The sequence below is a fragment of the Ornithorhynchus anatinus genome, chromosome 10 (assembly GCF_004115215.2).
Source record: "Ornithorhynchus anatinus isolate Pmale09 chromosome 10, mOrnAna1.pri.v4, whole genome shotgun sequence".
In the NCBI taxonomy this organism is placed as follows: Eukaryota; Metazoa; Chordata; class Mammalia; order Monotremata; family Ornithorhynchidae; genus Ornithorhynchus; species Ornithorhynchus anatinus.
The window spans coordinates 7,437,412-7,465,247 of NC_041737.1; the positions used below are offsets into that span (position 1 = coordinate 7,437,412).

General features: G+C 51.1%; 1 protein-coding gene across 4 annotated transcripts in view; it reads left to right on the top strand.

Annotated features, from left to right (window-relative positions):
• Positions 1 to 24,747, top strand: part of LOC100080967 (coiled-coil domain-containing protein 171-like) — a 45,576-nt gene extending 20,829 nt beyond the window's left edge. For 2 of the 4 annotated variants that reach the window (XM_029074209.1, XM_039913248.1), the window contains 12 exons: positions 2,412 to 2,579; positions 4,563 to 4,751; positions 6,447 to 6,951; positions 8,677 to 8,793; positions 9,988 to 10,214; positions 11,808 to 11,990; positions 13,839 to 14,024; positions 16,136 to 16,281; positions 19,930 to 19,984; positions 21,863 to 21,997; positions 22,929 to 23,123; positions 24,492 to 24,747. In XM_029074209.1, the coding sequence (XP_028930042.1) occupies positions 2,412 to 2,579; positions 4,563 to 4,751; positions 6,447 to 6,951; positions 8,677 to 8,793; positions 9,988 to 10,214; positions 11,808 to 11,990; positions 13,839 to 14,024; positions 16,136 to 16,281; positions 19,930 to 19,984; positions 21,863 to 21,997; positions 22,929 to 23,078 (2,061 nt within the window). In that variant the 3' untranslated portion in view covers positions 23,079 to 23,123; positions 24,492 to 24,747. Of the gene's footprint in view, positions 1 to 2,411; positions 2,580 to 4,562; positions 4,752 to 6,446; positions 6,952 to 8,676; positions 8,794 to 9,987; positions 10,215 to 11,807; positions 11,991 to 13,838; positions 14,025 to 16,135; positions 16,282 to 17,416; positions 17,807 to 19,929; positions 19,985 to 21,862; positions 21,998 to 22,928; positions 23,124 to 24,491 lie in introns of those variants that run through there. The other 2 variants (XM_029074211.2, XM_029074210.2) reach the window with 2 other exon arrangements.
• Positions 24,748 to 27,836: the final 3,089 nt, after the last annotated feature.

Here is a 27,836-nt window from a genome sequence, read left to right on the forward strand (position 1 = left end):
GCTCGGCACCCAGTGAGCGCGCAATAAATACGATTGAATGAACGAGCGACTGTCAGAAAAGGCCTTCCTCCAATCTCCGCCTTAGAGTTGATCCTCATCCAGCGCCCGTTTCAGGGGCTCGCTCAATTTGTCTCCAGAGATGATGCGAAGCCGCGGACTTTACCCGGGGATAGGGTATCTGTAAACCTGGTCCCTCTTCTCAGTTCTTGGTTATCAAGACATTTAATAGCTTAACCCTTCTGTCCCTTTCAATAGCGAATTTTCCTCTGCTGTTTCTCAGAACCAACTGTATTAAGCAAGTGTGGTTTTCTGGCTTCCTGGGATTGATTTTGCTCAAAATAAGTAATGTTGTTTTGGGAAATTATGGGAGATTTACTGTCGCGGAGGATTGCTTACTAAATTGAGTAGCGACTAGAAATCAAGTGAAACACAACTGACTTACCCATGGCACTGAATTCTAGGTTTTCCACGGCTGACATGCCAAGTCCCGCATGTAGTGATTACCTCATCAGCCGTTCTTCCCAAACCTGTTCTTCTCGGGCAGATGTCACATCTCAATAGAGAAAAAAAAGTCGGTATTTGTTAAGCGCTTACCGTGTGCAGAGCACTGTTCCAAGCGCTCGGGTAGATCCAGGGTAATCGGATTGTCCCACAAGAAGCTGAGAGTTAATCCCCCTTTTACAGATGAGGTGACCGAGGCGCCGAGAAGCGAAGTGACTCGCCCGCAGTCGCACAGCTGACAGGGGACAGAGCCGGGATTCGAACTCATGACCTCTGACTGCCAAGCCCTGTGCATTTTAATTTTGGACACCAGGGACAGAACCACTTTATCTGAGTTGTCTAATTTAGCGAGCTCATTTTTCCAGTAAATGAGAACACGAACACGGAGTGAAAAGGAAACATTCTCATCCTTCGTATAGCCTGGGAACTAAAATACAGTTAGAGTCTGTCAGTGACTTACGGGGAGGGAGCGGGTCTACCAACTCTGTTGCGTTGTACTCTCCCAAGCGCTTAGTACAGAGCTCTGCACACGGTAGATGACATCGACTGATTGCAGAGCCGGGACTAGAACCCAGGTCCTTCTGACTCCCAGGCCTGTGCTCTATCCACTAGGCCACACTGCTTCTCAAAGTACTCGATCAGTTGGCGGTATTTTTCGGTCGTATTCTTCTTGCCCGGGTATTGCTTCGGATTATTTATAGTTAGAAGATTTTTCAGACGGCTATCCATGGCTGGAAAACAGAAAATTCTAACACTGTTTACAAAAGGAACACCGTTTATAAAAATAACAATTATGCTATTGAAGTGCTTACTATGTGGCAAGCACTGTAGTAAGCGCCGGGATAGATACAGGCGAATTCTACACCGTCCCTATCCCATGGGGGGGCTCACAGTCTCAATCCCCATTTTACAGATGAGGTAACTGAAGCACAGAGAAGTAAAGTGACTTGCCGAAGGTCACCCAGCAGACAGGCGGCAGAGTCAGGATTAGAAACCCATGATCTTCTGGCTCCCAGGCCCCAAGAAAGAAAAGATTTAGGAAGATAACATTCTGAAGGAATTTTCATTCACGAAGTATTTTTTCCAGATAGGCTATTCAGAATTTTAGTTCCTCTCTTTCCATTTCCTTTCCAAGATTTATATCCTGTTAAGTTTTGAACGTGGAAAAGTACCCAAAGGGGACTTTACTGAGTACCCCCAAATGAAATATTATAGGTGCCTTATTTTCATTTGTTATTTTTAACTGGCCCTTTTGGAACAAATTTTGTCCGGCTGTAGCATTTTCTTTCTTATACTTTTGGATATGCTGCTTTTGTTGTAAAAGGTAATGATCCCTAATGTGCTCTATCGGGTATCAGTACGATCAGTTGATCCACCAGCGGCATTCACTGCGTATCTTCTGTGTGCAGAGCACTTACTGTTTCGCTTGGGAGAGTACAGTTCGGTGGAATTAAGACAAGATTCCCGTCCTGAAGTTTTATTAAGAAATAAGTTAATTTTTTTAATCAAGAGCCTTAAAGGAAGGGTTGAGATCGAAAAGCAACTCGAACAGTTCCAATCCCAAAACAAAGGGACAGATTAATTTTTAGCGGAATAGCATAGGATTTTTTTTTCTCTGCACTTGAATTGTATCCAGTATGGATGGAGGTAAGTATGCTGCTTTATCACGCTTACTATAGGCCTCAAATGACAGGGTACAGTTAGAACCAGTAGATAAACAACTTCATTCATCCCGACTGCATTTCCAAAGAACAATTTTACTCAACCTTGAAATGTACCGAGATTCCGTACGGGGCCAACGGGCTTTTTCAGAGTTTTGAAATAGGCATCTCACCCTACGTGTTGTGTGTGCCTTTGGGTTCTTGCCCTCTTTCTTCACTGGGGTTAATTTCCTTCTTTTTTCCTCACAGGAGAAGCTAACCTTCCTTCACACTCTGTATCAGCACTTGGTAGCAGAATGTGTGTTCGTAAAGCAACCGGAAGACTTGCTCGGTACTTTCTCCTGGCCAGAGCTTTGCGTGGTCGTACGAGAGAACATCAATGCCTTGATCTTAGACCTCAACAGAGCTAACGATAAGGTAACTCAGCCCCTGGTTCACTTGACTACATTCAGTGTCACGGTATCCGTAAGAGAGCGTAGCGTGGCTGGGTGGGAAGAGCCCGGGCTCCGGAGCCAGAGGTCATGGGTTCGACTCCCGGCTCTGCCGCTTGTCAGCTGTGTGACTGTGGGCAGGTCACTTCTCTGTGCCTCGGTTCCCTCATCTGGAAGATGGGGATTAACCGTGAGCCTCACGTGGGACGACCTGATTCCCCTGGATCTCCCCCGGCGCTTAGAGCGGTGCTCTGCCCATAGTAAGCGCTTAACAAATACCAACGTTACTGTTATTATGAAGAGAGTCTGGGAGCCAATCAGTCAGTTGTATTTATTGAGCGCTTACTGTGTACGGGGCGCTGTACCAAGTGCCTAGGAGAGGACAACCCGGCAGTATAACACACACATTCCCCGCCCACGGTGAATTTACGGTCTAGAGGGGGGAGACGGTTATTCATATAAGTGAACTGTGACTCGTCTCCCACCCAGTTGGGTACCGCTCGTTTGTGTCCGTAAATAATAAATCGATCCTATTCATTGAGCCCTTTTTTATGGTATTTATAAGGGCTCGCTACGTGACAGGAGCTGCATCAGGCGCCGGGCTGATCAGGTCGGACACAGTCCCTGTCCCCCGTGGGGCTCACGGTCTTAATCCCCGGCTTACGGATGAGCTGACGGGCACAGAGAAGGGACTTGCCCAAGGTCAGTCATAGATTCGAAGGGGAAGAGAACCGTCGTGTTTATTCGGCGCGCTCTGTAACGGCGGTGGTGAGCAAATATTTCAATTTTCAGATAAGATGCGACCATAAAATATGCTGGTCGTTGCTTCTCTCCAACTGCTTTTGCTGACTACGGGCTCAGATTTTTTTTTTTTTTAATGGTTCCCATCAGGCGCTTAGGATGTGCCAGCACCGTCCTAAGCGCTGGGGTGATCACACGATAATCAGGTTGTGCACAGTCCCTGTCCCACACGGGATCACAGTCTGAGCAATATTAATGATGGTATTTGTTAAGCGCTTAGTACGTGCAAAGCACTAAGCGCTGGGGGGGATACGAGGCGATCGGTCTGTCCCACGTGGGGCTCACGGTCTTCATCCCCGTTTTACAGACGCGCTCACCGAGGCACCGAGAAGTGAAGCGACTCGCCCAGGGTCCCACAGCTGACAGGCGGCGGAGCTGGGATTAGAACCCACGACCTCCGACTCCCAAGCCCGGCCTCTTTGCGCCGAGCCATTCAGTAGGAGGGAGGAGGCTTTAACCCCCGTGTTGCAGATGAGCTAACTGAGGCACAAAGAAATCAATGAAGTGACTTGCCCTGGGTCCCGCAACAGGCAAGTGGCAGAGCTAGAATTAGCAATAATAATAGCAGCACTGATAACCGTGGCATTTGGCAAGCTCGTATATTCATTCAGTAGTATTTATCGAGCGCTCACTATGTGCAGAGCACTGTGCTGAGCGCTTGGACCGGACAGTTCGGCAACGGATAGAGACGGTCCCTGCCCATCGACGGGCTCACGGTCTAATCAGCGTGGCTCAGGGGAGAGAGCCCGGGCTTCGGAGCCAGAGGTCGTGAGTTCGAAGCCCAGCTCTGCCCCTCGTCAGCTGTGTGACCGTGGGCGAGTCACTTCGCTTCTCTGGGCCTCAGTGACCTCATCTGGAAAATGGGGGTGAAGACCGTGAGCCCCACGTGGGACGACCCGCCCCCGGCGCTTAGAACAGCGCTCTGCGCGTAGTAAGCGCTTAACCAAATACCGACGTTACCATGAATCGATATATGCCAGGCGCTGGAGTAGATACACGCAGTCAGCTCAGAAACCGCCCGACCGGCACCCGGGTCCCTTGACTCGCAGGCCCGTCCCTCCTCCACGAGGTCACGCTCCTCACCGAGAGAGATAATGAAATGAGAGAAAGAGTGAGGAAACCGTTTGAAGGATCGGGTCCGTCCCTCTGTCCCGTTTCCACCCCGCAGGTAGCTCGTCTGGAGGACGTCTGTAAGGACAAGTGTGACACGGTGCGGGAACTGTGGCGGAGTCGAGAAGACGCCTTCAGCCGAGTGGCGGAGCAGATGAAGAGCCAGGAGAGCCGTTGGCAGAAGCAGAAGAAGGAGCTGGAACAGCAGTACTCGGGCCTCCTGAGGGAGGTTCACATCAGGGCCCAGGTGAGGCGACCTCCGCCGAAGGCTGTTGCATCCCTGTGCTACGTTTAGGCTTTCGAACCGACCTAAAGCTGCTGGAGAATTTCGGCCTGTGTTTGGAGACGCAGCATCGATCCCTTAGTGTTTATCGAGCGCTTGCCGGGTGCAGAGCGCTGGACTCAGCGCTTGGACGGTTCGGCAACAGATAGAGACCGTCCCCGCCCGGGGACGGGCTCGCGGTGTAAACGGGGGAGACGGCAGAGCCGAACGGAACGGAACAGAAACGAGATAGATAGGATCGCGGGGATGTATACCAGCGTGGCTCAGTGGAAAGGGCGCGGGCTTTGGAGTCGGGGCTCCTGAGTTGGAATCCCAGCTCTGCCACTTGGCGGCCGGGTGACCGTGGGCGAGTCACTTCGCTTCTCTGGGCCTCGGTTCCCTCGTCTGGAAGACCGTGAGCCCCACGTGGGACAACCTGATTCCCCTGCGTCTACCCCGGCGCTTAGAACGGTGCTCGGCACGTAGTAAGCGCTTAGCGAATACCGACATCATCATCACCTCGTTAGCAAAATAAATAGGGTAATAACGTAAGCAGCGAAGCGACTTGCCCAAGGTCACGCAGCTGACAGCCGGCGGAGCCGAGATCAGAACCCACGGCCTCTGACTCCCGAGCCCGGGCTCTTGCCGCTGGGCCGCGGCTCCGCCACTTGTCAGCCGGGTGACCTTGGGCAAATCACTTCACTTCTCCGAGCCTCAGTTACCTCATCCGTAAAATGGGGATGAAGCCTGTGAGCCCCACCTGGGACAGCCCGATCACCTTGGATCCCCCCCCGGCGCTTAGAACAGTGCTTTGCTCAGAGTAAGCGCTTATCAAATGCCATTATTATTAGTAGGAGTAATCGACATTGTCGTATATATAATAATAATGGTAAGCACTGGGGGGATACCAAGTTATCAGGTTGTCTCAGGTGGGGCTCACGATCTTAATCCCCATTTTACAGAGGAGATAACTGAGGCCCAGGGAAGTGAAGTGACCTGCCCAAAGTCACCCAGCTGCCAAGTGGCGGAGTTGGGATCAGAACCCCCGACCTCTGACTCCCAGGCCCGGCCTCTCTCCATTAAGCCACGCTGCTTCTCTGTATTCTGTTGTTATTTGCTGGGTAGCCTCTGGACCAGAATTTGATATTAAGATCAGGCCATATTCATTGAGAAACCGGTAGTGTAGTCCACCAGAGCTGATAGTAAAAAAAAAAAGAAAAATGATTGTGGTACACACACACACACACACACACACAGAGATATATTTAAATATATTTAAATTTAAATAATTTAAATATATCTCTGTGTGTGTGTGTGTGTACCATAATCGTTTTATTTATATATATATATATATATCATTTTATATATATATATATCACACACTCTCTGATTTCTGTGGTGATTTATTTATGAAGGAGATTAGGAAATTCATTTATGTTAATGTCTGTCTCCCCCTCTAGACTGTAAGTTCGCTGTGGGCAAGGAACGTGTCCACCAACTCTGTTATATTGTACTCTCCCAAGCCCTTAGGACAGTGTTCTGCACACAGTAAGCGCTCAATAAATGCCACTGACTGATTGAAACACAACCCAAAGATGGTTCAGTTTCCTTTGAATTGAAAGCAGGGGAGAAACACCTATTTATGCTCATCGCTCGCCTTCTGTTTTTTCCCCCTCAAAGAAATTTCAAAAAATTGCCGAAAAAACCACGGAAAAAGTCGCCCAGGTTGAAAAAGCCCGGGAGCAGCTGATCCGGGACAATTCACGCTTCCAAAATGCGTTAGCCCAGGCTCAGAAGGAACAGAGGTCACTGCTGTCAGCTTGCGCATTGATGGCGGGCGCCTTTTATCCCCTTTACCACCGATCCTGTGCCTTGTCCGTACAGAGGGACTTTCTCAAGGACCAGGTCGAGACCTACGAGACGCTCGAACGAGAACTCCGAACTCTCGTCCGGGCCCTGTCTGATCCAGAGGAGGAGAAGCCGGAGGAAGTCCGCGTGAAGAAGAAGCCCTTCAGGGGACTGATACGTAAATTCCGGAGGGGGGTGATTGTAGTTCTGGCGGCCAACAGGCTTCAGGTTTTGGGCCAGACGTGCAGCTTTCTCTTCGGCTGGATGGAGAGCTTCAGAGAAGGGATCGGAATTGTCGTGTGCTCGGGAGATCCCAGAGGCCAGCGTCGTCCTCCAGGTGAGGTCTCCGCCACCCTGGGTGACGCGCGGCGGCGGTCCGTGAAGTGGAATTATCATACGCGGCGGCCATGTGGTGACGCCCGGTGGAAATGTCGTGTTGAATGGCGCCGTCCAGTTACACGTTTTTAAAACTTAGGTCGCTATCTGCGAAAACAGATATGAGGGGCAACTAGAGTTTCCGGAGCGTGATCTTTGACTTGCTCTCTCCCGTACGCAACGTGAAGTGCCGAAACATCAAACAGGCAAGAATCCCTGCCCTGACTGCGTTTGTAGAACTGAAGGAACTCGAGGGAAGCGACGTCGGCTTGCAGAAAGAGCACGGGGCCTGGGAGTCAGAGGACCTGGGTTCTAATCGTAGCTTTTTCCCCTTTTCCCTCTGCTCCCTCTCCCCGCCCCACCTCTCCGCAGCTAAACCCTCTCCTCCCCCCCTTTCCCTCTGCTCCTCCCCCTCTCCCGTCCCATCCCCTCGGCACCGTACTCGTCCGCGCCACCGTAGGTGTCTTCATCACCCTATTTATTTTGTTAATGAGATGTACATCACCCTGATTCTGTGTATTTGCTATTGTTTTAATGAGATGCTCTTCCCCTCGATTCCGTTTATCGCCGTTGTCCTTGTCTGCCCGTCTCCCCCGATCAGACCGTGAGCCCGTCGGAGGGCAGGGACCGTCTCTATCCGTTACCGATTTGTACATTCCAGGCGCTTAGTGCGGTGCTCTGCACGTACTAAGCGCTCAGTAAATACTATTGAATGAATAATCTCAGCTCTGCCACTTGTGAGACCTTGGGCAAGTCTCAACTTCTCTGTGCCTCAGATACCTCCTCCGTAAAATGGAAATCAAGTCCTTTTCCCCCCAGTTTAGATTGTGGATCCCATGTGGGACGAGGATTGTGTCCAATCTGAGTATTCTGTACCTACCCCAGCGCTTAGAACAGTGCCCGGCGCACAGTGAGTGCTTAAGTGCCATTTAAAAAAGAAAAAGGAGGGGAGCTTCCCTACACAAATGTTAAAAAGAGTTAGAAAAAGCCATCCTCTGGTGATCATGTAAGCGTAATATTACTTTATTTGAATGAAAACAATAAGGTCAGATGTACCTTTGAGCCCCAAAAGGATGGAACTTGGACCTGCCACCTAGCAATTCTATGAAGACATTATTTTCTTAGAATACAAATCGGTGCGATTTTACGTCCTGAGTCGCGGAGGTAATAACTGAATAAAAACGTTCCCCTTCTGATTTGGCCCGAGAGCCAAAACAGATGCAGGGGATATGGAGGCTATCTAAAATTTCCTGGAAGAACCTCCAAAGAACTTGGCCTGGATTTTGCATATATCTTTAATTAGATCTTCTTCTAATTCTTATTCTACCACTTTTAAAAGGGGAATGGAATTGATAGTTCTGGCACTTGATATTAGGTCTCTTTACCGAGAAGCAGCGTGGCCTAGTGGATAGAGCAGACGCCCGGGCGTCAGAGGGACCTGGGTTCAAATGCCGGCCCTGCCGCTTTGCCGTGCGATCTGGGGCGATTCACTTCACTGGGCCTCAGCTACCTCATCTGTCAAATGGGGATTAAGGCTGGGAGCCCCGTGCGGGACAGGGACGGTGTCCGACACGACTTGCTTTTATTCACCCGGCGCTTAGTACGGTGCCTGGTACGTAGTAGGCGCTTAAATATCACAATTATTGTTATCATCATGAATTATTACTGCTACTGTCATTCTTTACAGGGCCTCAAAAAGAGCAGATGCGTTCCCATCAAGCCCTGAACTGGTTTACCAGCGCTGACCTCCTTATCTCCATCACCAGTTCTATGGCCGAGTTACAAGACGTCCTTGTCAGAACGGGTAAGTTATTCGTCTTAAGCGAAGTTTCGGACGGAGGCCTGTGAGTGCTCTGCGGTCAGAAGGTTAAATTGATTATTTGAGGGCAGATATTTCTGTGGCTTCTGCTTTCTTCAGTGCAGAGGAGTTTGCAGTGAAATGTTGAAGAAAATTTTAATTGCATAAGTAAGGTAAAACGGCGGGGTGGGGAGGTGCTTCCTTTTGTTAAACGGAAGGACAAGCCAAAGGAAACTTAAATAGTACTTCTGGGTGAATCTGTTCCTTTCAATCCATGTCTCTTTAGGATTTGGTTTTCCCTTTGGAAAGGATGAATATGAGGTGTCTCGTCAACCTCTAATTAACGTTTTGTGTGTGTGTGTGTGTGTTTGGTTTTGTTAAGTGCTTACTATGTGCCAAGCACCTAGCCCCCCAGCCCGCTGGCACTCGATGATTTCCCCATCGGGAATTCAGTATAATGTTTGTCTCCCATTGTAATGATAATATTGTTGGTATTCGTAAAGCGCTCACAATGTGCCAAGCACTGTTCTAGCCGCTGGAGTAGATACGATAATAACAATAACGTCGGTATCTGTTAAGCACTAACTGTGCGCAGAGCACCGTTCTACGCGCCGGGGGAGTACAGGGTCATCGGGTTGTCCCACCTGAGGCTCACCGTTAATCCCACAAGGTTAATCAGGTTGGACACAGTCCCTGTCCCACAGGGGACTTAGTTTTAGTCGCCATCTTACAGATGAGGTAACTGAGACGGAGAGAAGTGAAGTGGCTTGCCCACGGTCCCGCGGCAGACAAGCGGCGGAGCCGGGATTAGAACCCGGGTCCTCCGACTCCCAGGCCCGTGCTCTTTCCACGAGGTCACACCGATTCCCAGCAGTCTACAGGGGAGACTGTAAAGTCCTTGTGGGCGGGGGTCGTGTCTGCCAGCTCTATTATGGAGCATTTTCCCTAGTGCTTAATACAGTGTTTTGTACTGTTTATTGATTGACAGTGCTGATTAATTGAATAATAGGTTAAAAAAATGGCTAAATGACTCCAGGTGAAGAAGTCGATTGATACCATTGTCTGATAGATTAAAAAAAAAAGAAATACGGCTCCACGACTCCGGGTGAAGAGACCCAGTGGGAACGTTTCACAGTTCCCATTGAGCAAAGCTCAGGAAGTGGGATTGCAGTCCGACCGTTCGTCCTTTTCTTTCTCAAGATCCAAATTCTAGACTCGGTGGACACCTGCTCGTCAGCGCGGCCAAAAATTCGTTCGTCAGACTGATGGACAAACTGGGCACGGCAATGGAGAGGGCACCGCTGAGCGGTAGCCGAGACATCACCCTTTCGGACAGGGATTCCCTCGTTCGGCGTTTGGCCCGAGGACTCCACAGAGCGAACACGGAGGCCCTCAAACACGGCCTCGGCGGCTCTGCGCCCGTTACGGTAAGCGAATCGTTCGGACCCGTCGTAGTTCGGCATTAAAATCCGAACTGTATGACTGTATAGGGCGCTTGAAATCTTTTTTTAATGGTATTTGCTAGTCAGTCCGTGGCTCGGCGGAAGGAGCATGGCCCTAAGGAGTCAAGGGTCGTGGGTTCTAATCCCAGCTCCGCCACCTGTCAGCTGTGTGACCTCGGGCAAGTCACCTAACTTCTCTGTGCCTCAGTGACCTCATCTGTAAAATCAGGATTAAGATTGGGAGCCCCACGAGGGACAACCTGATGACCCCGTAGCTCCCCCCAGCGCTTAGAACAGTGGTCGGCGCTTAACAGATACCGACATTATCATCGATAGTAATAATAATCGGGGTATCCGTCAAGCGCCTGTTATGTGCCGAGCACCGTTCTAAGCACTGAGGTAGATATAAGGTAAGGTGTTTGTTAAGCACGGTATTTGTTAAGCACTTATTATGTGCCAAGCACTGTTCTGAGCGTTAGGGTAGATACGAGGTCATCAGGTCGTCCCAAGTAGGGCTCACGGTCTCAATCGCCATTTTTACAGATGAGATGACTGAGGCCCGGAGACGTGAAGCGACTTGCCCGAAGTCACTCAGCTGCCAAGTGGCGGAGGCGGGATTAGAATCCACGACCTCCGACTCCCAAGCCCGGGCTCTCCCCACGGTACCGAGCGCCGGGGCTGATACAGGATAGTCAAGTCCCACGTGGGGCTCCCGGTCTAAGTAGGAGGGAGAACAGGCATTCAGTCCCCATTTCGAAACTGAGGGAGCCGAGGCACCGAGAAGTTAAGTGACTTGCCCAAGGTCATATAGCAGGGAAGCGGCGGAGCCAGAGTTAGAACCCAGGTCAGTGCTCTCTCCCCCAGGACACTCTTCAGTCTGAAGCGTCTTAGAGCGGACCGTTTCAGCGACGCCGTCTCTCACTCTCTCTGTATCCCGGCTCTGCCACTTGTCAGCTGTGTGACTGTGGGCGAGTCACTTCACTTCTCTGGGCCCCAGTTAGTTACCTCATCTGTAAAATGGGGATGAAGACCGAGAGCCCCACGTGGGACGACCCGATTCCCCTGCGTCTACCCCAGCGCTTAGAACAGTGCTCCGCACGTAGTAAGCGCTTAACAGATACCAACATTATTATTATTACCCCATCTGGAAAATGGGGATTAAAACCGTGAGCCCCACGTGGCACGACCGGAATCCCTTGTGTCTCCCCCAGCGCTTAGAACGGTGCTCGGCACGTAGTAAGCGCTTGACAAATACCAACGTTATTATTATTACGATCTGGAAAACGGGCATGAAGACTGTGAGCCTCACGTGGGCCAACCCGATGACCCTGGATCCCCCCCAGCGCTTAGAACAGTGCTCTGCACACGGTAAGCGCTTAACAGATACCCACATTATCATTAGTCTTCGAAACGCAGCACACTGCTCCTGTTTCAGCAGCAGCCGAGAGGGTGATTCCTTTAAAAATCATTTCGAGCGGTGAAGATTCACGTAGTTGGGCGAGTGCCTGCTTCCAGTTTCTCAGTGACGGAGCAGATTTTATTGCGTGGGAAATTGCTGTCGTTTCCCTTTACCGGCAGAGGAGCACGGTGTCCTTGCAGAAGCAGATCCTCGAATTTACGCAGAGGCTCCACGCGGCCGAAGTGGAACGCCGCTCCCTCCGCATAGAGCTCAGGGAATTCAGACGGAACGGGAGCGAGCTGAGAAAAGAACTCGTCAGAGCCCAGAGCCTGGAAGCGGAATTGAACGATTTGAAGCAGGCGGTAAATATGTTTGTTTTCAGACCCACGAAGTTTTCTCTTAGTCCTCGTCTACTCTCGACATGTTAAAAAAAAAAAATAAATAAATAAATACATAAATAGGCAGAAATGCAGCAGGGAGATGGCAGTCTCCCGTTCTTCAAAAAGGTTTTTGTCCTGAAACGCCACCAAATCTGGAAAAAACGGAGACGCGGCATGGCCTTGTGGAAGGAGGACGGGCCTGGGAGTCAGAGGAGCTGGGTTCTCATCCCGGCTCTGCCACGTCCATTCAGTCAGTAGTATTCATCGAGCGCCTGCTATGCGCAGAGCACTGGACTAAGCGCTCGGAATGGACGTTTCGGCAACCGATAGAGACGGTCCCTGCCCACCGACGGGCTCACGGTCTAATCGGGGGAGACGGACGGACAAAAACAATAGCAGTAAATAGAATCGAGGGGATGGGCATCTCGTTAAAACAATAACAATAAATAGAATCGAGGGGACGGACATCTCATTAACAAAATAAATAGGGTAATTAAAATATATACAAATGAGCGGACGAGCACGGCGCTGAGGGGAGGGGGACGGGGGAGGAGCAGAGGGAAGGGGGGGGGAAGGGGGCTTAGCTGAGGGGAGGTGAAGGGGGGGGATCCACGTGTCCTTGAGCAAGTCACTTACGTTGTCCGTGACTTGGTTCTCCTGTTCTCCCTCCTGCTTAGACCGTGAGCCCCTTATGGGACAGGGGTTGTGTCCAGTGCTTAGAACAGCCTTCGATGCATGCTTAACGGAAACCATTAAAAAAAAAAAAAAACCCGAAAAAAAAACAAGGGGGAGGAAAGTAGCTCGTTTCCCTAGCTCATTGCCCTAACACATTCTGGGATTTTTTTTTTTTTTTTTTGTCCTTATCGTTCCACAAAGTGTACCCGTTAAATATAAAATCACATTACCTCTAGCATAGAAGCGTTCGCTTTTAATAACATCGAAAGTTGGCCACTCGTGAGATCAAAAAGGAAGGGAGGGGGGAATGGCCACTCAGGGCCAGAACTAAGGAGCGGTTTGGCAGAAGGAATAGGGCGCGGGCCCGGCTTCCGATTCCAGCTCCGCCACTCGTCTGCTGCGTGACCCCGAGCAAGTCGCTTCACTTCTCTGCGCCTCAGTTACCTCATCTTTAAAATGGAGATTGACCGTGAGCCCCACGCGGGGCGTGGACTGTGTCCAACCTGAATAGCTTATATCTGCCCCGGTCCTTAATAACACTGTCCGACACACGGTAACGCCATTCAAAAAAATAACATTAATAATACCGAAAAGCAAACAAAAAAAGCCAGTCGTCGTGAAGGGCAAAAAGATGGTTGAATAAATGTCTGTGAGTGTAAAAGATGTTCAAATGTTTTCCAATTCCTGTGTTTATATCTCTGCTGGTGTTCTAACTACTCAGCTGATGTTCCTGAGTCAGAAGATCTGTCATTTCTCCCCGGGGTTCAGTCGATCAGTGGTATTTATTGAGCACTTATTAGGTGCACGGCACTGTACTAGGTGCTTGGGCGAGTACGGTATAAGAGAATTAGCAGACGCGTTCTCTGCCCGTAATGAGCTTACGGTCTAGGAGGGGGTTCCAGCCCTTGAGATGCGTTTGAGTTAAGAATTGTCAGTTGGTGTGAATTTGGTGTCACTTTGCGAAAGATAGTAAGTGTGCTTCTTAATGATGGAATATGGAGATCACCGAGGCACGCTGAGAGGGGAAAAAAGCCGTCTTCGGGGCATGTGTCGGCTATTCGTAAACGTTGGCATCGGACTCGTTGGAGAGTAAAATATCCGAATGGGTAAACGAAGGGTGTGGTCAATTTCTGACTCGCGATTTTCCTTCGTCAGAAAGCGGTCCCCTATGAGAAGTTCGAGAGCGCGTGTACGGAACTGAATAACGCCCTGCTCCGCGAACAGCAGGCTCAGCTGCTCTTGAACGAACAAGCCCAGCAGCTCCAGGAGTTAAATTACCGACTCGAATTGCACTCCAGCGAGGAAGCCGATAAAAAGCAGATCCTGGGGGAAGCCGTCAAGGTAGGAGAACGTTGTCCCCCACCAAAGAAGGATTGGATTTTCCTCCGTGCGAATAGTCACGGGGACGTGGCATTGACAGACAGATCCGAAGATGGGAAATCTATCTCCGAGGGAAACCCTGCTCCTTTTTTTTTTTTTTTTTTTTTTAAATCCGCGCGATCAGTAGATGGTCAAGGAAGGAAATGGGAAATCTGCTCCGATAAGGATATGTCGATCGTATTTATAGTGTGCCTCTGGAGTTCTGAGCGCTTAGCAACTGTGCTTTGTACACGGAAGCCCTCAATAAATCGGATGGAGCGAATGAATAAATAAGAATAGAACCGATTTGGTAGAGGGAGCCCCTGCCCTCAGGGAATTTACCATCTAGCGGGATTGATTAATCTAAGATTCTTTCAGTGGTTTAATAATAATAATAATAATGGTGGTATTTAAGGGCTTACTATGTGCAAAGCACTGTTCTAAGCGCTGGGGGGATACAAGGTTGCCCCACGTGGGGCTCACAGGCTTCATCCCCATTTTACAGATGAGGGAACCGAGGCACAGAGAAGTGAAGTGACTTGCCCAAAGTCCCACAGCTGGCAAGCGGCGGAGCCGGGATTAGAACCCACGACCTCTGATTCCCAAGCCCGGGCTCTTTCCCTTAGGCTAGGCTGCTCCTCTTAACAGCTCTCACGTACTGTGTCTATCCTTCGTAAGGTGTGAATGTCCGCCTAAACATACAGCTACGGAGAACGCGTGTGATCTTGCTGGAAGAAGCGTCAGGTTCCTACAAGCAAACTGAAAATTGTGAAAAATTGTAGAATCTGGGAAACGTGGTTGTCAAATGTAATCCCCAGATTGAAATACTCTGAGCACCGTTTCTGAATTCTAAATATCTTAGTTGCACGTGGTAGGACATTTAACAGTTATTTTCCTCAATGAAAATCGGGGATTTTTCTTTACCTTGGGCTCCCCGTTTCCGTCCATTTCTCGTACCTTTAAAGCGGTACTGAATATTTTAAGCGGTAATTCCGTTTCTGTGAATTTTGAATTCTGTGTGCTGTTCTCTTAACAGTCTTTATTTTTAACTGTCCTTTTATTAAGTAAACCTCTCAACTTTCGTACATCGTACAGCGCTTCTCCGTGCCTCGGTTTCTTCAGCCGTAAAAGGGAGATTAAATCCCACTCCCTCACGCTTAGCTTCTAGAGCCCCATGTGGGACGGGGACTGTGCCAGATTGTCCGTTCCAAGTGCTTAGTACAGCGCCCTGCACGTAGTAAGCGCTCAGTAAATACTGTCGAATGAGTGAATTTGATGATTTTATCTTTACCCCAGTGCTTAGTACGGTGTTTGTCACGGAGCCCTTAACGAGGACCGTAATGATAACCGTAATGATGATAAGAAGCAGTGTTGCCTAGCGGATTTAGCACAGAATTGGGAGCCGGAAGGATGTGGGTTCCGATCCCGGCTCCACCACTCGTCTGCTGTGTGATCTTGGGCAAGTCACTTCACTTCTCTGGGCCTCAGTTCCCTCATCTGTAAAACGAGAAGCAGCGTGGCTCAGTGGAAAGAGCCCGGGCTTTGGAGTCAGAGGTCACGGGTTTGAATCCCGGCTCTGCCCCTCGTCAGCTGTGTGACCGTGGGCGAGTCACTTCACTTCTCTGGGCCTCAGTGACCCCATCTGGAAAATGGGGATGAAGACCGCGAGCCCCACGTGGGACAGCCTGATTCCTCTGTGTCTCCCCCAGCGCTTAGAACAGTGCTCTGCACGTAGTAAGCGCTTAACGAATACCAGCGTTATGAACATCATTATTAAAACGGGGATTAAGACCGTGAGATCCCACGTGGGCCGAGATCTGTGCCCAACCTGCTTAACTCGTATCTACCTCTGTGCTCGGTCCGGTGCTTGGCACACAGTAAAGCCCCAACAGATACCATAAAAAAAAACAACAAGAAGAAGAGCTTTAGGGTTTTAACCGTTCCGGAAGGAAAATCCTGGCGGAAAACGTGTTCGGCCCTGGCCGGATTCCCCTTCCCAGCGAGTCCCCGTTCCTCTGACCCCATAGGCCGGAGCGGAGATTGGAGGCGGCGATCGGGGCGCACGGGTAACTCCCACCTCGGTCCGCTTTCAGAGTCTGTCCGAGGCCAAGGCGGAGCTGAGAAGAAAAGACCAGTGCCTTCGCCAGCTCAACGGGCGCGTTACCCAGCTGGAGCAGGAGAAGCGTCGGCTGGAGGAGAGCGTCCACGATGCAGAAAGGGCCCTCCGCGTGGCTGCCGAGTGAGCACTGGACCCTCGGGAAGGGAGCGTTTAAAAACGGAGGCCTTGCGCCTCGGCTGCGCCCCTCGCCGGCGTCCGGTACGGCGCTCGGCACACCCGGTGGGCGCCCCGTAAACGGGCCTAGATGGACCGCCCCCGGTCAGCGCCGAACGAATGGCGGATGCACCGCTGCACTCCCCCCAGCGCTTGGCACAGTGCTCCGCACACAGCAAGCGCTCGATAAATACCACTGACTGACTGGCCGAACGCACGCACGAACGAAAGGTGGATCCTCGCCTTCACGTGTGGGTTTGTCGATCTGGGCAGTACGGCGTTGGGGGGGACGGGGGGGGACGGGGGGACGAAGCGGAAGTCTGGAAATCTCATTCTTTAAAATCCCTTGAGGGAAGAAACCTGAAAGCCCAGCATATGATCCGTCTCTCTTATTGAGAATACCCGGGGGGGACAAAAAGGGTGAAAATGCTCAAAGACATACGTAACCCGATCTCCTTTTCAGTTTGAAACTGGATTTTTGCGTGAGGCGGGAGCGAAAGTAAATCGTGCTCTGCGTAGAACTCGAATTTTGTTGCGTTCATTTGCCGCACGTCGATGCCGCCCCGCTCCCAACTGAGGTTTTTCTGGCAACTCGTTACTTGCAAAGTATTGTGGAGCGATCAAGGGGGCCGATGACAACTAAACCCGAAGTCAGGGGGACTTGGGTTCTGATCGCGGCACTATCACTTGCTTTCCGTATGACCTTGGGCAAGTCGTTTAGTTCTCTGGGTCTCAGTTTCCTCGTCTGTAAGCCCCGTCAGGGACAGGTGCTGTGTCTGATCTCAGTAAATGATATCTACCCCAGAGCTTAGTACAGTGCTTGGCGTGTAGTAAGTGCCTGATAAATACTACATTATCGTGGTTATTTTTATTTTTATCATTGTTATTTTCTGTATAAGATTGACAGAGATAATCAGAACACTCCAAATAGGTGCCACGGCCTTTTTAGATTCTGTTTAATTTTCATACGCGCTGCGCCCTAAACCGATTTCGTTATCGGTTAATGAAAGGGTGGATAAGGCTAGGCTAGAAATCATTTTTTTTTTTTTACTGATTGCTGTGAGGAGTTAACTGCACATTTGTCATTTTTCTCATCCGACAGAAAAGATCTGTACCGACACCGGTCTTCTACACAAGTCGTGGTTTCGAAAATCTGTCTCTTCCGAGCAACAATAATTTGTTCAGCGTTCCGACGTCATTTAAAAAATAGTATTGAAAGCGAACCGCGGGCTATTTATTCAGATGCCGTCAGAATAAATCGCCTTTAGTTTTGTTAAACCTTCTGTTTTAAAAATGTAAAAGTGCTTTCTTAAGTTAGTTTATCGTAACCTCTTCCCTGGTTTATTCATCCCATCGTATTTTTTGAGCATTTGCCGTGTGCAGAGCACTGTGCCGAGCGCTTGGGAAAGTACGGTCCGATGGAGCCGGTAGGCACGCTCGCTGGCCGGGTGGATAGAGCAGGAGCCTGGGAGTCAGAAGGTCATGGGTTCTAATCCTGGCTCTGCCTCTTGTCTGCCCAGTGGCCTCGGGCAAGTCCGCTTCACTTCTCCGAGCCTCAGTTCCCTCATCTGTAAAACGGGCACCGAGGCCGTGAGCCCCACGGGGGACAGGGACTGTGTCCAAGCCCATTTGCTTGTATCTGCCTCGGTGCGTAATGTCATACCTGGGATGTGGAGGAGCAGCGCGGCTCGGTGGAAAGAGCCCAGGCTTGGGAGTCAGAGGTCCTGGGTTCTAGTCGCGGCTCCGCCGCTTGTCAGCTGTGTGACCGTGGGCGAGTCACGTCGCTTCTCTGGGCCTCAGCTCCCTCATCTGTAAAATGGGGTTGAAGACTGTGAGCCTCACGTGGGACACGGTGCTCTGCGCGTAGTAAGCGCTTAACGGATACCAACATCATCATTATGTAGTAAGCGCTTAACAGATATTTAGCGAAGCAGCGTGGCTCAGTGGAAAGAGCACCGGTTTAGGAGTCAGAGGTCGTGGGTTCTAATCCCGGCTCCGCCGCTTGTCAGCTGTGTGACGGCGGGCGAGTCGCTTCGCTTCTCTGGGCCTCAGCTCCCTCATCTGTAAGACGACCCGACTACCCCGTACCCACCCCAGCGCTTAGGACAGTGCTCTGCACCCATTAAGTGCTTCACAAATGCCGACATTCTTATTGCTATCAGTATTATTATTGCACTGTGGCCCACCCGCCTACCCGTGTATTTCACCGTGAATCTTAGCGGGAACATGACTGAGACAGGGACGAGAGGGCAAGGGGTCTGAGCCAACCACCAGCGGTATGACCGCTTCCTCCGGGCAGGCTCCCCAGCCCGCAGGCTCAGGACTGAACGCCATCCTTCAGTCTCGACCGGAGGCTGAATCCGAGCCGTTTTGCGGACGTATTTTGGGATGTGCGGTTCTGTGACAAAATTGCCTTTACGCTCCTAGGATCCCCAGATGAGACCGTCGGTATTTGTCGATCGGGGTACATCTCAGAGAAGCAGCGTGGCTCGGTGGGAAGAGCCTGGGCTTCGGAGTCAGAGGTCACGGGTTCGACTCCCGGCTCTGCCCCTCGGCAGCTGCGGGACCGTGGGCGAGTCGCTTCGCTTCTCTGGGCCTCGGTTACCTCATCTGGAAAAGGGGGATTAACCGAGAGCCTCACGTGGGACCACCTGATGACCCCGGATCTCCCCCAGCGCTTAGAACGGTGCTCGGCACCTAGGAAGCGCTTAACAGATACCGACATTATTATTCTCAGTGGAAAACCCACCGGCATTCAGTTCGCTGCTGTTTACGAAGAGGCAGGGAGACGGAGTTTTTACCAGCGTCTACGGAAGCACAGTGTGAGGAAACAACTGAACAATAATAATAACTAAAGAAAGATGAGTAGAGCTCGTCTGTCACGTCATAACTTTCGGGAAAATACTTCGCATTTTCAGCATTTTCACATAAAGCCTTTTTTCAGTTCACATTTTGGTAAGCATAATACGTAGGGGTGCCAATAAAGCAATCGCCACTTCTCTAGTGACTGAATCTGTCTAGAAAATTGCACATAAGCATATTTTCAATTCACATTTTAGTAAGCGTGATACGTAGGTGTTGTTAAAACAATCGCCACTTCTCTAATGGCAGAAAGCGTCTAGGAAATTGCACGGGTATGGATTTTTGAGAAGTTATTCGGGTTGGCATTGAAATGCGATTACAATTCCCTGCGTCTCAGAAGCAGCAAGAAGCGACTCAGACCACGCGGGAATGTACAAGGCAAAGTAACATCAGAACGGAAGAACGACTCTTTTTTTTTTTTTATTTCTTAGCCAATATATTTTCCAAAATGAGTAACGTTTACTTACGCTCCCGATTATATGCATTTTATTTAAATATTTAGAGGAGTGTGGCTGTGTGTGTGTGTGTGTGTGTACGTTTGTGCGTTCATGCATCGGATACAAGCCGATAAGATCGGGAGAAAGTCCAGGGAAAACTCTCTTGAACTGCTGTCAGGAATTAAGAAAGGAGAAAATGAATAATGTATATTTATATATATATATATATATATATATCTGTGTGGCTTCGTAAAGGTTTTCTTTTAGAAAATTAATCCACATGTCCCCTCTTTCTTTTTTTTTTTTTTTAAAACAGAGACAAAGAATATATTGCAATTCACATGAAATCAGTGGAAGATAGTCTTCACAAGGTATTTGCTGTCATCTTTACGCTCTCGTAATTTTAATCGGCATCGTCAAATCGCCGTTCACTTGGCCTATTGGTTGTTTCATTAGCATATGCGTGGTACTGTCTCGCTTTAAAAAAAAAAAATCATTTAGCATGAAAAATACAACTCCGGTAGAAGGCAGGTGGTTTTATGACTTCTCCGAAGTGGAAATATATCCTATACTAAAAATCCACTCCCCAGGGCGCTCTTAACATTGTAGATGGAGTTATGAAAATGAATGTGCCTTACTGCGTGCGAAGCACTGTACTGAGCGCTTGGGAGAGTACCATATAACGATAGACACATTCCCTGACTCTACTAGGCACTGGGGTATTTACATGCCACTCAGATTGGACACAGTCCATGTCCCACAAGGGATCTCACAGTCATAATAATAATAATAATAATAACGTCGGTATTTGTTAAGCGCTTACTCTGTGCCGAGCACTGTTCTAAGCGCCGGGGGAGATACGGGGGAATGAGGTCGTCCCACGTGAGGCTCACGGTCTTCACCCCCATTTTACAGATGAGGGAACTGAGGCACAGAGAAGTGAAGTGACGTGTCCGAGGTCACAGAGCGGACTAGGGGCAGAGCTGGGATCGTTCATTCCTTCATTCGGGGGTATTTATCGAGTGCTTACTATGCGCAGACCACTGTATTAACGTCGGTATCCGTTAAAAGCGCTTACCAGATGCGAAGCAGCGTTCCGAGCGCTGGGGGGGATACAAGGTGATCGGGTGGTCCCACCTGGGGCTCACAGTCTCCGTCCCCGTTTGACGGATGAGGTAATTGAGGCCCAGAGAAGTGAAGTGACTTGGCCAAAGTCACACGGCCGGGATTTAAACCCACGATCTCTGACTCCCCAGCCCGGGCTCTTTCCCCTGAGCCGCGCTGCTTCTCTGAGTGCTTAGTGCTGCTGTACTAAGCGCTCGGAACGTACGGTTGGGCAACCGAGAGAGACGGTCCCGGCCCGACGACGGGCTCCCGGTCTCAGCGGGGATCAGAACCTGGGTCCCTCTGACTTCCGGGCCTGTGCTCCATCCACTAGGCCACGCCGCTTCTCTGGCTGGGTCGGTCGTGTCAGGGCCGCTGCGGCGGCCGAAGCGATAGATGAGATTTAAACTTCTCATTTTAGGTTCATCATCGTCCTAATCATCATCGTAGAGGGCATCTAATGAGCCCTCACAAGACGGGGGAGAGAGGAGGGCGTTTCAAGCGGCGTACAGTGGTCTGTGGTGATAGAAATTGTAATGATGATAATAATAATGAGATAATAATAGAAGCAGCGTGGCTCCGTGGAAAGAGCCCGGCCTTTGGAGTCGGAGGTCACGGGTTCCAATTCCGGCCCTGCCCCTCGGCAGCCGGGGGACCGTGGGCGAGTCACTTCGCTTCTCTGGGCCTCAGTCACCTCATCTGTAAAATGGGGACGGAGACCGGGAGCCCCACGTGGGACAACCCGATTCTCCCGTGGCTCCCCCAGCGCTTAGAACGGTGCTCGGCACATAGTAAGCGCTTAACGAATACCGACACTAGTATTATTATCGTTATTAAATGACGGTATTTAGGGGCTTACTACGTGCCAGATACCGTACTGAGCGCAGGGGTGGATACGAGCAAGCGGTTCCGGCCCAGTGTCGGTCGCCATCCGACGGGCGAGGAAACTGAGGCCCGGAGAAGCGAGGCGACTCGCCCGAGGTCACGCAGCCGCCAAGTGGCAGAGCCGAGACCAAAGCCCTCGACCTCGCGCCTCCCCGACCCACGCTCTATCCGCTACTCCGCGCGGCCTTCGTCCGAAAGAGTGTCCCTGCTGATACTGGTTGGTTTTTTTCCCTTCTGTTGTTCTTTGTTGATGCCGTTAGGTCAGAGATCAGATCTCACTGTCGTGGACATCGGCCACCGAGGGTGACTTCACGCTGCGGCTCCCCAGGTTGGCCCTGGAGAACTTAGTCGGAGAGGAGGGGCTCAAGGGGCGGCCGGAAGGAGCGGCTTGCCAGGTGAGGGGCAGAGTCACCGGGTTGACGACTGAGATGTGGAGCAAAGCGAAGCGCGGGAAAAGGACGGAACCGTGCCTGCAGGTGCGTCGCACGCGTGCAGAGACCTTTCCGTTCCGTCAACCGGGCGGTATTTGTCGAGCGTCTACGGTGTGCCCAGCGCCGGCCCCGGCGCCTGGAAAGGAACAGGACGAGAGAATCGGTAGACGTTTTTCCCCTGTCGTCGTAAATTTTAAATAATAATAAATAAATAAATAAATAAATAACGTTGGTACGTTAAGCGCTTGCTATGTGCAGAGCGCTGTTCTAAGCGCTGGGGGAGGTACGGGGTCATCGGGGCTCCCGGTCCTCGTCCCCATTTGACAGATGAAGTCACCGAGGCCCAGAGAAGTGAAGTGACTTGCCCGACGTCACACAGCTGACAAGTGGCGGAGCCGGGATTCGAACCCGTGACCTCGGACCCCCAAGCCCGGCCTATTTCCACTGAGCCGCGCTGCTTCTCGGTGCCCGACACAGAATAAGCGCTGAGCACACTCCATCGCTCTTCACAATGCAGAAGCCCTTACGTGGCAAACTCGGATGCCACGCGGAACAGCCGCACAAAATACGTCGTCCCTAAATTCTCCAGTTCCGGCAACGCTTCGGAAATCTCTTCCCCACCCACTCCGGAGGAGGTCAGGCGTGCTCCCCGGTGAAATTACCGCAGTTCTTCCTCGTGCGAGTAGAGTCGAGTGGCTTCACTTCTCTGCGCCTCGGTTCCCTCATCTGTCAAATGGGGATGAAGTGTGACACGCCTCACGTGGGCCGACCGGATGGCCCCGGATCTCCCCCAGCGCTCAGAACGGCGCTCTGCACGTAGGAGGCGCTTAACGGATACCAACGTTATTATTGTTTTTCATTTCAATTGCGTCTGACATTAGGTTTCTTTCTTAAGGCTGTGATTAAAAGCTTCGTGGACATCTATCAACTGGCAAGCTCTAGAATCGCTACTTTAGAAAGAGAAATGGCATCTTATCAGGACCACATCGCAACCCTCAAGTCAGAGCTCCAAACCGCCTGCCTGCGTGAAAACGACAGTTTGTAACCGGGAAATCCCTGCCCTGTCGCTCGTGATTTACCTCAGTCTCATGTGAGCATTCCTGTCATGCCTGGCGGTTTTTGTCACTTTCCTGAACGATCCGGGTTGCCGCTCAAACGATCGAGGGGACGGACCTTCGGGGAGCGAGAGGACGGGTTGGAGAACCGAACGGGAATCGAAAGAGGCGTCTGGGATGGCCCGTGACGTGATGATTTCTTTGGGTGCTAACTACCGTTAGCAGTTAGAGTGCTGTTTAAATGCAGCCAGGCGGAGACGTCGCTGTGTAGAGACGCCGTGAATCAGATGTCGCCGGTTACCTGCCCGATCGAAACCATCATTAGAACGTGTAGTTGGTCTCTGGAGGAAATTAAACCTGTACAGAATCCATTTCGCGACGGTGCGTTTTACCCCGGTTAGTCGTCTGTGACCGTTGCCGCAGCTAATAATGGAAATAATCCCAGCTCTGCCGCTTGTCGGCTGTGTGACCGTGGGCGAGTCACTTCACTTCTCTGGGCCTCAGTAAGCTCATCTGGAAAATGGGGATGAGGACCGTGAGCCCCACGTGGGACAACCTGATCCCCTCGCGTCTACCCCAGCGCTTAGAACGGTGGTCTGCGCATAAGCAAGCGCTTAACAAATACCAACATCATTATTAAACGACAGTGATACCTGTTAAGTGCCCACCGTGGGGCCGAGCACCGTTCTAAGCGCCGGGGGAAGATACAGGTTAATCGGGTTGGACACTCTCTCCTCTATTAGAATATAAGCTCCTAGTGGTTCTCTTCTTTCTGTTGTTCTTCCCCGAGCGTTCAGTACAGTGCATTTCAGCGGGAGGACGCTCCATACTTTTCCTAATAATGGTAATACCTAATTAAAGATCCCCCTTCGATATTAGAGATTGGTTTAGGAGTGATTTTGCCCGTGCGGTTTTAACATCTGAGGGCATTTTCGTCTCTGTTGAGGCTAAGGAGTCTCCCCCAGCTTTGAAAAATGTGCCCAAGAGGGATGGTAATTGAATAGGGACCCGTGGGTGTCGCTTCGGTTTTCGACGGACGTTCTCGCTAGCGTTACGGGAAAGCCAAATAAATACGTCTTCGGTGAAAATACAGAGCTTTACCGGTTGCCGGTGATCTGTCACGCTCGAGTCGCGTCGTTTGCCGTTCTCAGGGCCTCACGGCGCCCGGAATTGGGCCGCCTGTTAAGGGACCGGGTGTCTGTGTAGGTGTGGGCGTATTTGATTTGTCATGCAGAGTGAAAGGGGACATAAAGACAAATTGTCGGCTTCCAAGTCAGTCCGGTAGGTGCAGTGACTTAGCGGGAGCAGTCGGCATTTAAGCCAGTTCTTAAAGATGGGCAAGCTCATTCACTTTCTTGTTCGTTACGTCATTTTGATCGTTCTGTTTTTATATGTCGCCGCAGGAGTCGTGAGAGCATTCGGCTCCCTCTCTCTCTCCCTCTGTTCGTGACCTGTCGTTCCCCCCCCCCGACCGAAACCTGGATCCGGACTTCAGCCGGTGCAAGCGGAACTAGACCCCACTCACACTTCCTTTCAAGGACGCTTCCGCCGGCCTCCCTCCTGTCCCTGCCTGGTCCTGGCAGAAGAAACGAAACGGACTTTTTGCGAGAGGACAGATGGAACCGAAATCGGGCAATACAGTCGAAATGGTCCTCGGAAGACTTGACTCTTTTCAACCGGTTGCGTTTTGGCATCTGAGCGACGGCCGGATGCGCGTCCGGGCCTTTTGAAGGTGGCGGCGAGGGAATCGATGGGACGCGCGCTTCGGGGCTTGGGGGGGGGTATTGCATCATTGCTGGATCGGACTCTCCCGAGTGCTTAGCGCAGTACTCTGCACGCAGTGAGCACTCAGCTATGACCGAATGAATGAATTAGCGCAAAACAAAGGACCCATTCTCTGCCCCCGTAGAGTTTATATTCCAATACGGGGCAGGGAAAGGCTGGGGCAGACCTAAATCTCCTTCCACCTTAACCCGTGAGCCCATTTGCCTCAGTTACCCCATCTGTAAAATAGGGGTTAAGACCAGGAGCCCCATGTGGGACGGGGCTGTGTCCAACCCGATTACCTTGTATCTGCCCCGGCGCTTAGAGCGGTGCTCGACCCTCAGTAAGAGCGTAACAGGTGTCGTCATTATTATTAGCGGTAAGCACTCGGGTCAGTACCGCCGACCGATTGGAGGCCTCCAGCCGAGACCCCACGTAGAACGGCCCTGCTGTCGGTCGATCGGCCGTATTTGTTGAGCGCTTACAGTGCGAAGGACGCTGTGCTAAGCGCCGGGGACGGTACAGTATGACAGTCAACAGAAACATTCCCCGCGCGCAATGAGCTTACGCTCCAGAGCCCACAGTCCCGGTCCTCGGAGCGATGTAGACCTCTAGGTCACCTTTGCACGTTTGTTTGGCCGAATCATGGGTCGAACCATTTCTAGGGTATCCACGTCAAACAGAGATAGCAGATGCCCACAAGAGATGCCCGTATTAAGTAACTTTTGCTCATTTCGTGCCCGTTCTCTGTTCATCTGGCTGTCGGCCTATCTGCACTCACCCTGCTCCCCCAGTGGGTTGGAAATGCCGTCGATAGAAGGAGGCGCTTACTTAAGGGAAGCAGCGTGGCCCAGCGGAGAGAGCCCGGGCTTGGGAGTCAGAGGCGGTGGGTTCTAATCCCGGCTCTGCCGCTTCCCAGCGGCGTGACTCTGGGCAGGTCACTTCGCTTCTCTGGGCCTCGGCTAGCCCGTCCGTAGAATGGGGATTAAAAGCGCGAGCCCCACGCGGGACGACCCGGTCGGCTTGTATCCCCCAGCGCTCGGAACAGTGCCCTGCACGTAGTGAGCGCGTAACGGACACCACCATCTCATTTCTACCTCCCCACCTTCAAGGCCTTAATAAAAGCACATCTCCCCCAGAAGGCCTTCCCTAAGCCCTCTATCTCCTCTTCTCCCACTCCCTTCCGAGATGCCCTTGCCCTTGAATTCGCCCCCTCCCTCAGCCCTACGGGATTTAACTCCATTCGTTCATTCAGTAGTATTTATCGAGCGCTTACTACGTGCAGACCGCTGTACCAAGCGCTTGGAACGAACAAGTGGGCAACAGACAGAGACGGTCCCCGCCCGTTGACGGGCTCACGGTCCGACCGGGGGGGGAGACGGGCGGACGTGAACGAGGGCGATAGATAGAGTCGAGGGGAAGAACATCTCATAAATACGTATGCGTCTACCAGCTCGGTGATATCGGCCTCGCCCAAGGTGTACTGTTCCGCACGCTCCATCGGAATGATGAGGTCTCGCTGTCAATAGCATTATCTTCCCACCCGGAGGACCACGAAGAATATATTTTGGAATTCCGCTAGTGCCCGTTTGTTCTAATACATTATCGCTGTAAATTATTCAGTGCCTGTCTGCAGAGGTTGTTTCCCAGACAACACGGTCTGGGTTTGTATAAATACCGTCGTGAGAGGGGCTGTCGGTTGTTCTGCAGCGCGGCTCAGTGGAAAGAGCCCGGGCCTGGCAGTCAGAGGTCATGGGCTCGAATGCCGGCTCTGCCCCTTGCCAGCCGGGTGACTGTAGGCGAGTCGCTTCTCTGGGCCCAGAGAAATGGGGATTAAGACCGTGAGCCCCCCGTGGGACGACCTGATTCCCCTGTGTCTACCCCGGCGCTTAGAACAGTGCTCCGCACATAATAAGCGCTTAGCAAACGCCAACATTATTATTGCTCGGTTGGTACCGGTTGAATCTCCATGAAATAGAACCACCCTGCTGCACTATCAGCAGACGGACCTCCTACTTCATATAAGTTCAACTCTCGATAGCCGTGAAACCTTTAGGAAAGGAATATTTGCGTCAAGTAACAAAACTGATCGGAAAGAAAATAATCGCCGTGATCGTCCCTCTCTTTCCGTTCGTTAATCTTCATAGAATTATGAGGTTTTCTTTGTGGGTTTGTTTTGGGTGTTTTCTGAGTAATCGTTTCCTTAATCCTGTTCCTTGAGACCGCCCGGGGTTCTACTAGGCAGACGCCGTTGCAGGTGAGCTTCAACGCAATCCTTTTTCTAGGGCCGATTTATCTGTCGCCCATACCGTTCTTTACGTTTTTGCTAGTGATGGCTTAATCGGATCGCAGAGACGTTTCAGTTTACTTAAAATCTGAATATCTCCTGGATCTCTACCTCCTAAGGTTGGCTTAGACTGCTCACCTGAGCTGCATCCATGGTGACCGGTGTTTAAAGGAAACAGCAGCAGGAGGGTAGCTTGGTCTCTGTAGGAGATGAGCCAGTAGAGGAGGGAACCTCACAGACCTATTCACACGGAAGAAGAAAGGGCTATTAGGGTGGTAGCTTTGTTTGTAAAAGCAGCGTGGCCCGGTGGAAAGAGCCCGGGTTTAGGAGTCAGCCGTCACGGGTTCTAGTCCCGCCTCCGCCACCTGACTCTGGCCGAGTCACTTCACTTCTCGGGGCCTCGGGCCCCTCATCTGTTAAATGGGGATGAAGACTGTGAGCCTCACGTGGGTCAACCTCATTTTCCTATATCTCCCCCAGCGCCTAGAACAGTGCTTGGCACCTAAGTAAGCGCTTAACAGACACCAACGTCATTATTATTAAAATTCACCTTCGGGGTTTACGGTGACCGCACAATCGGTCGCATTTACGGAGCGCTTCCCGGGTACAGAGCACTATTAAATGCTTGGAGAGAGCAGTGGGTCGTATTTATGGGCAGAGCATTCCTTCATTCATTCGATAGCATTTATTGAGCGCT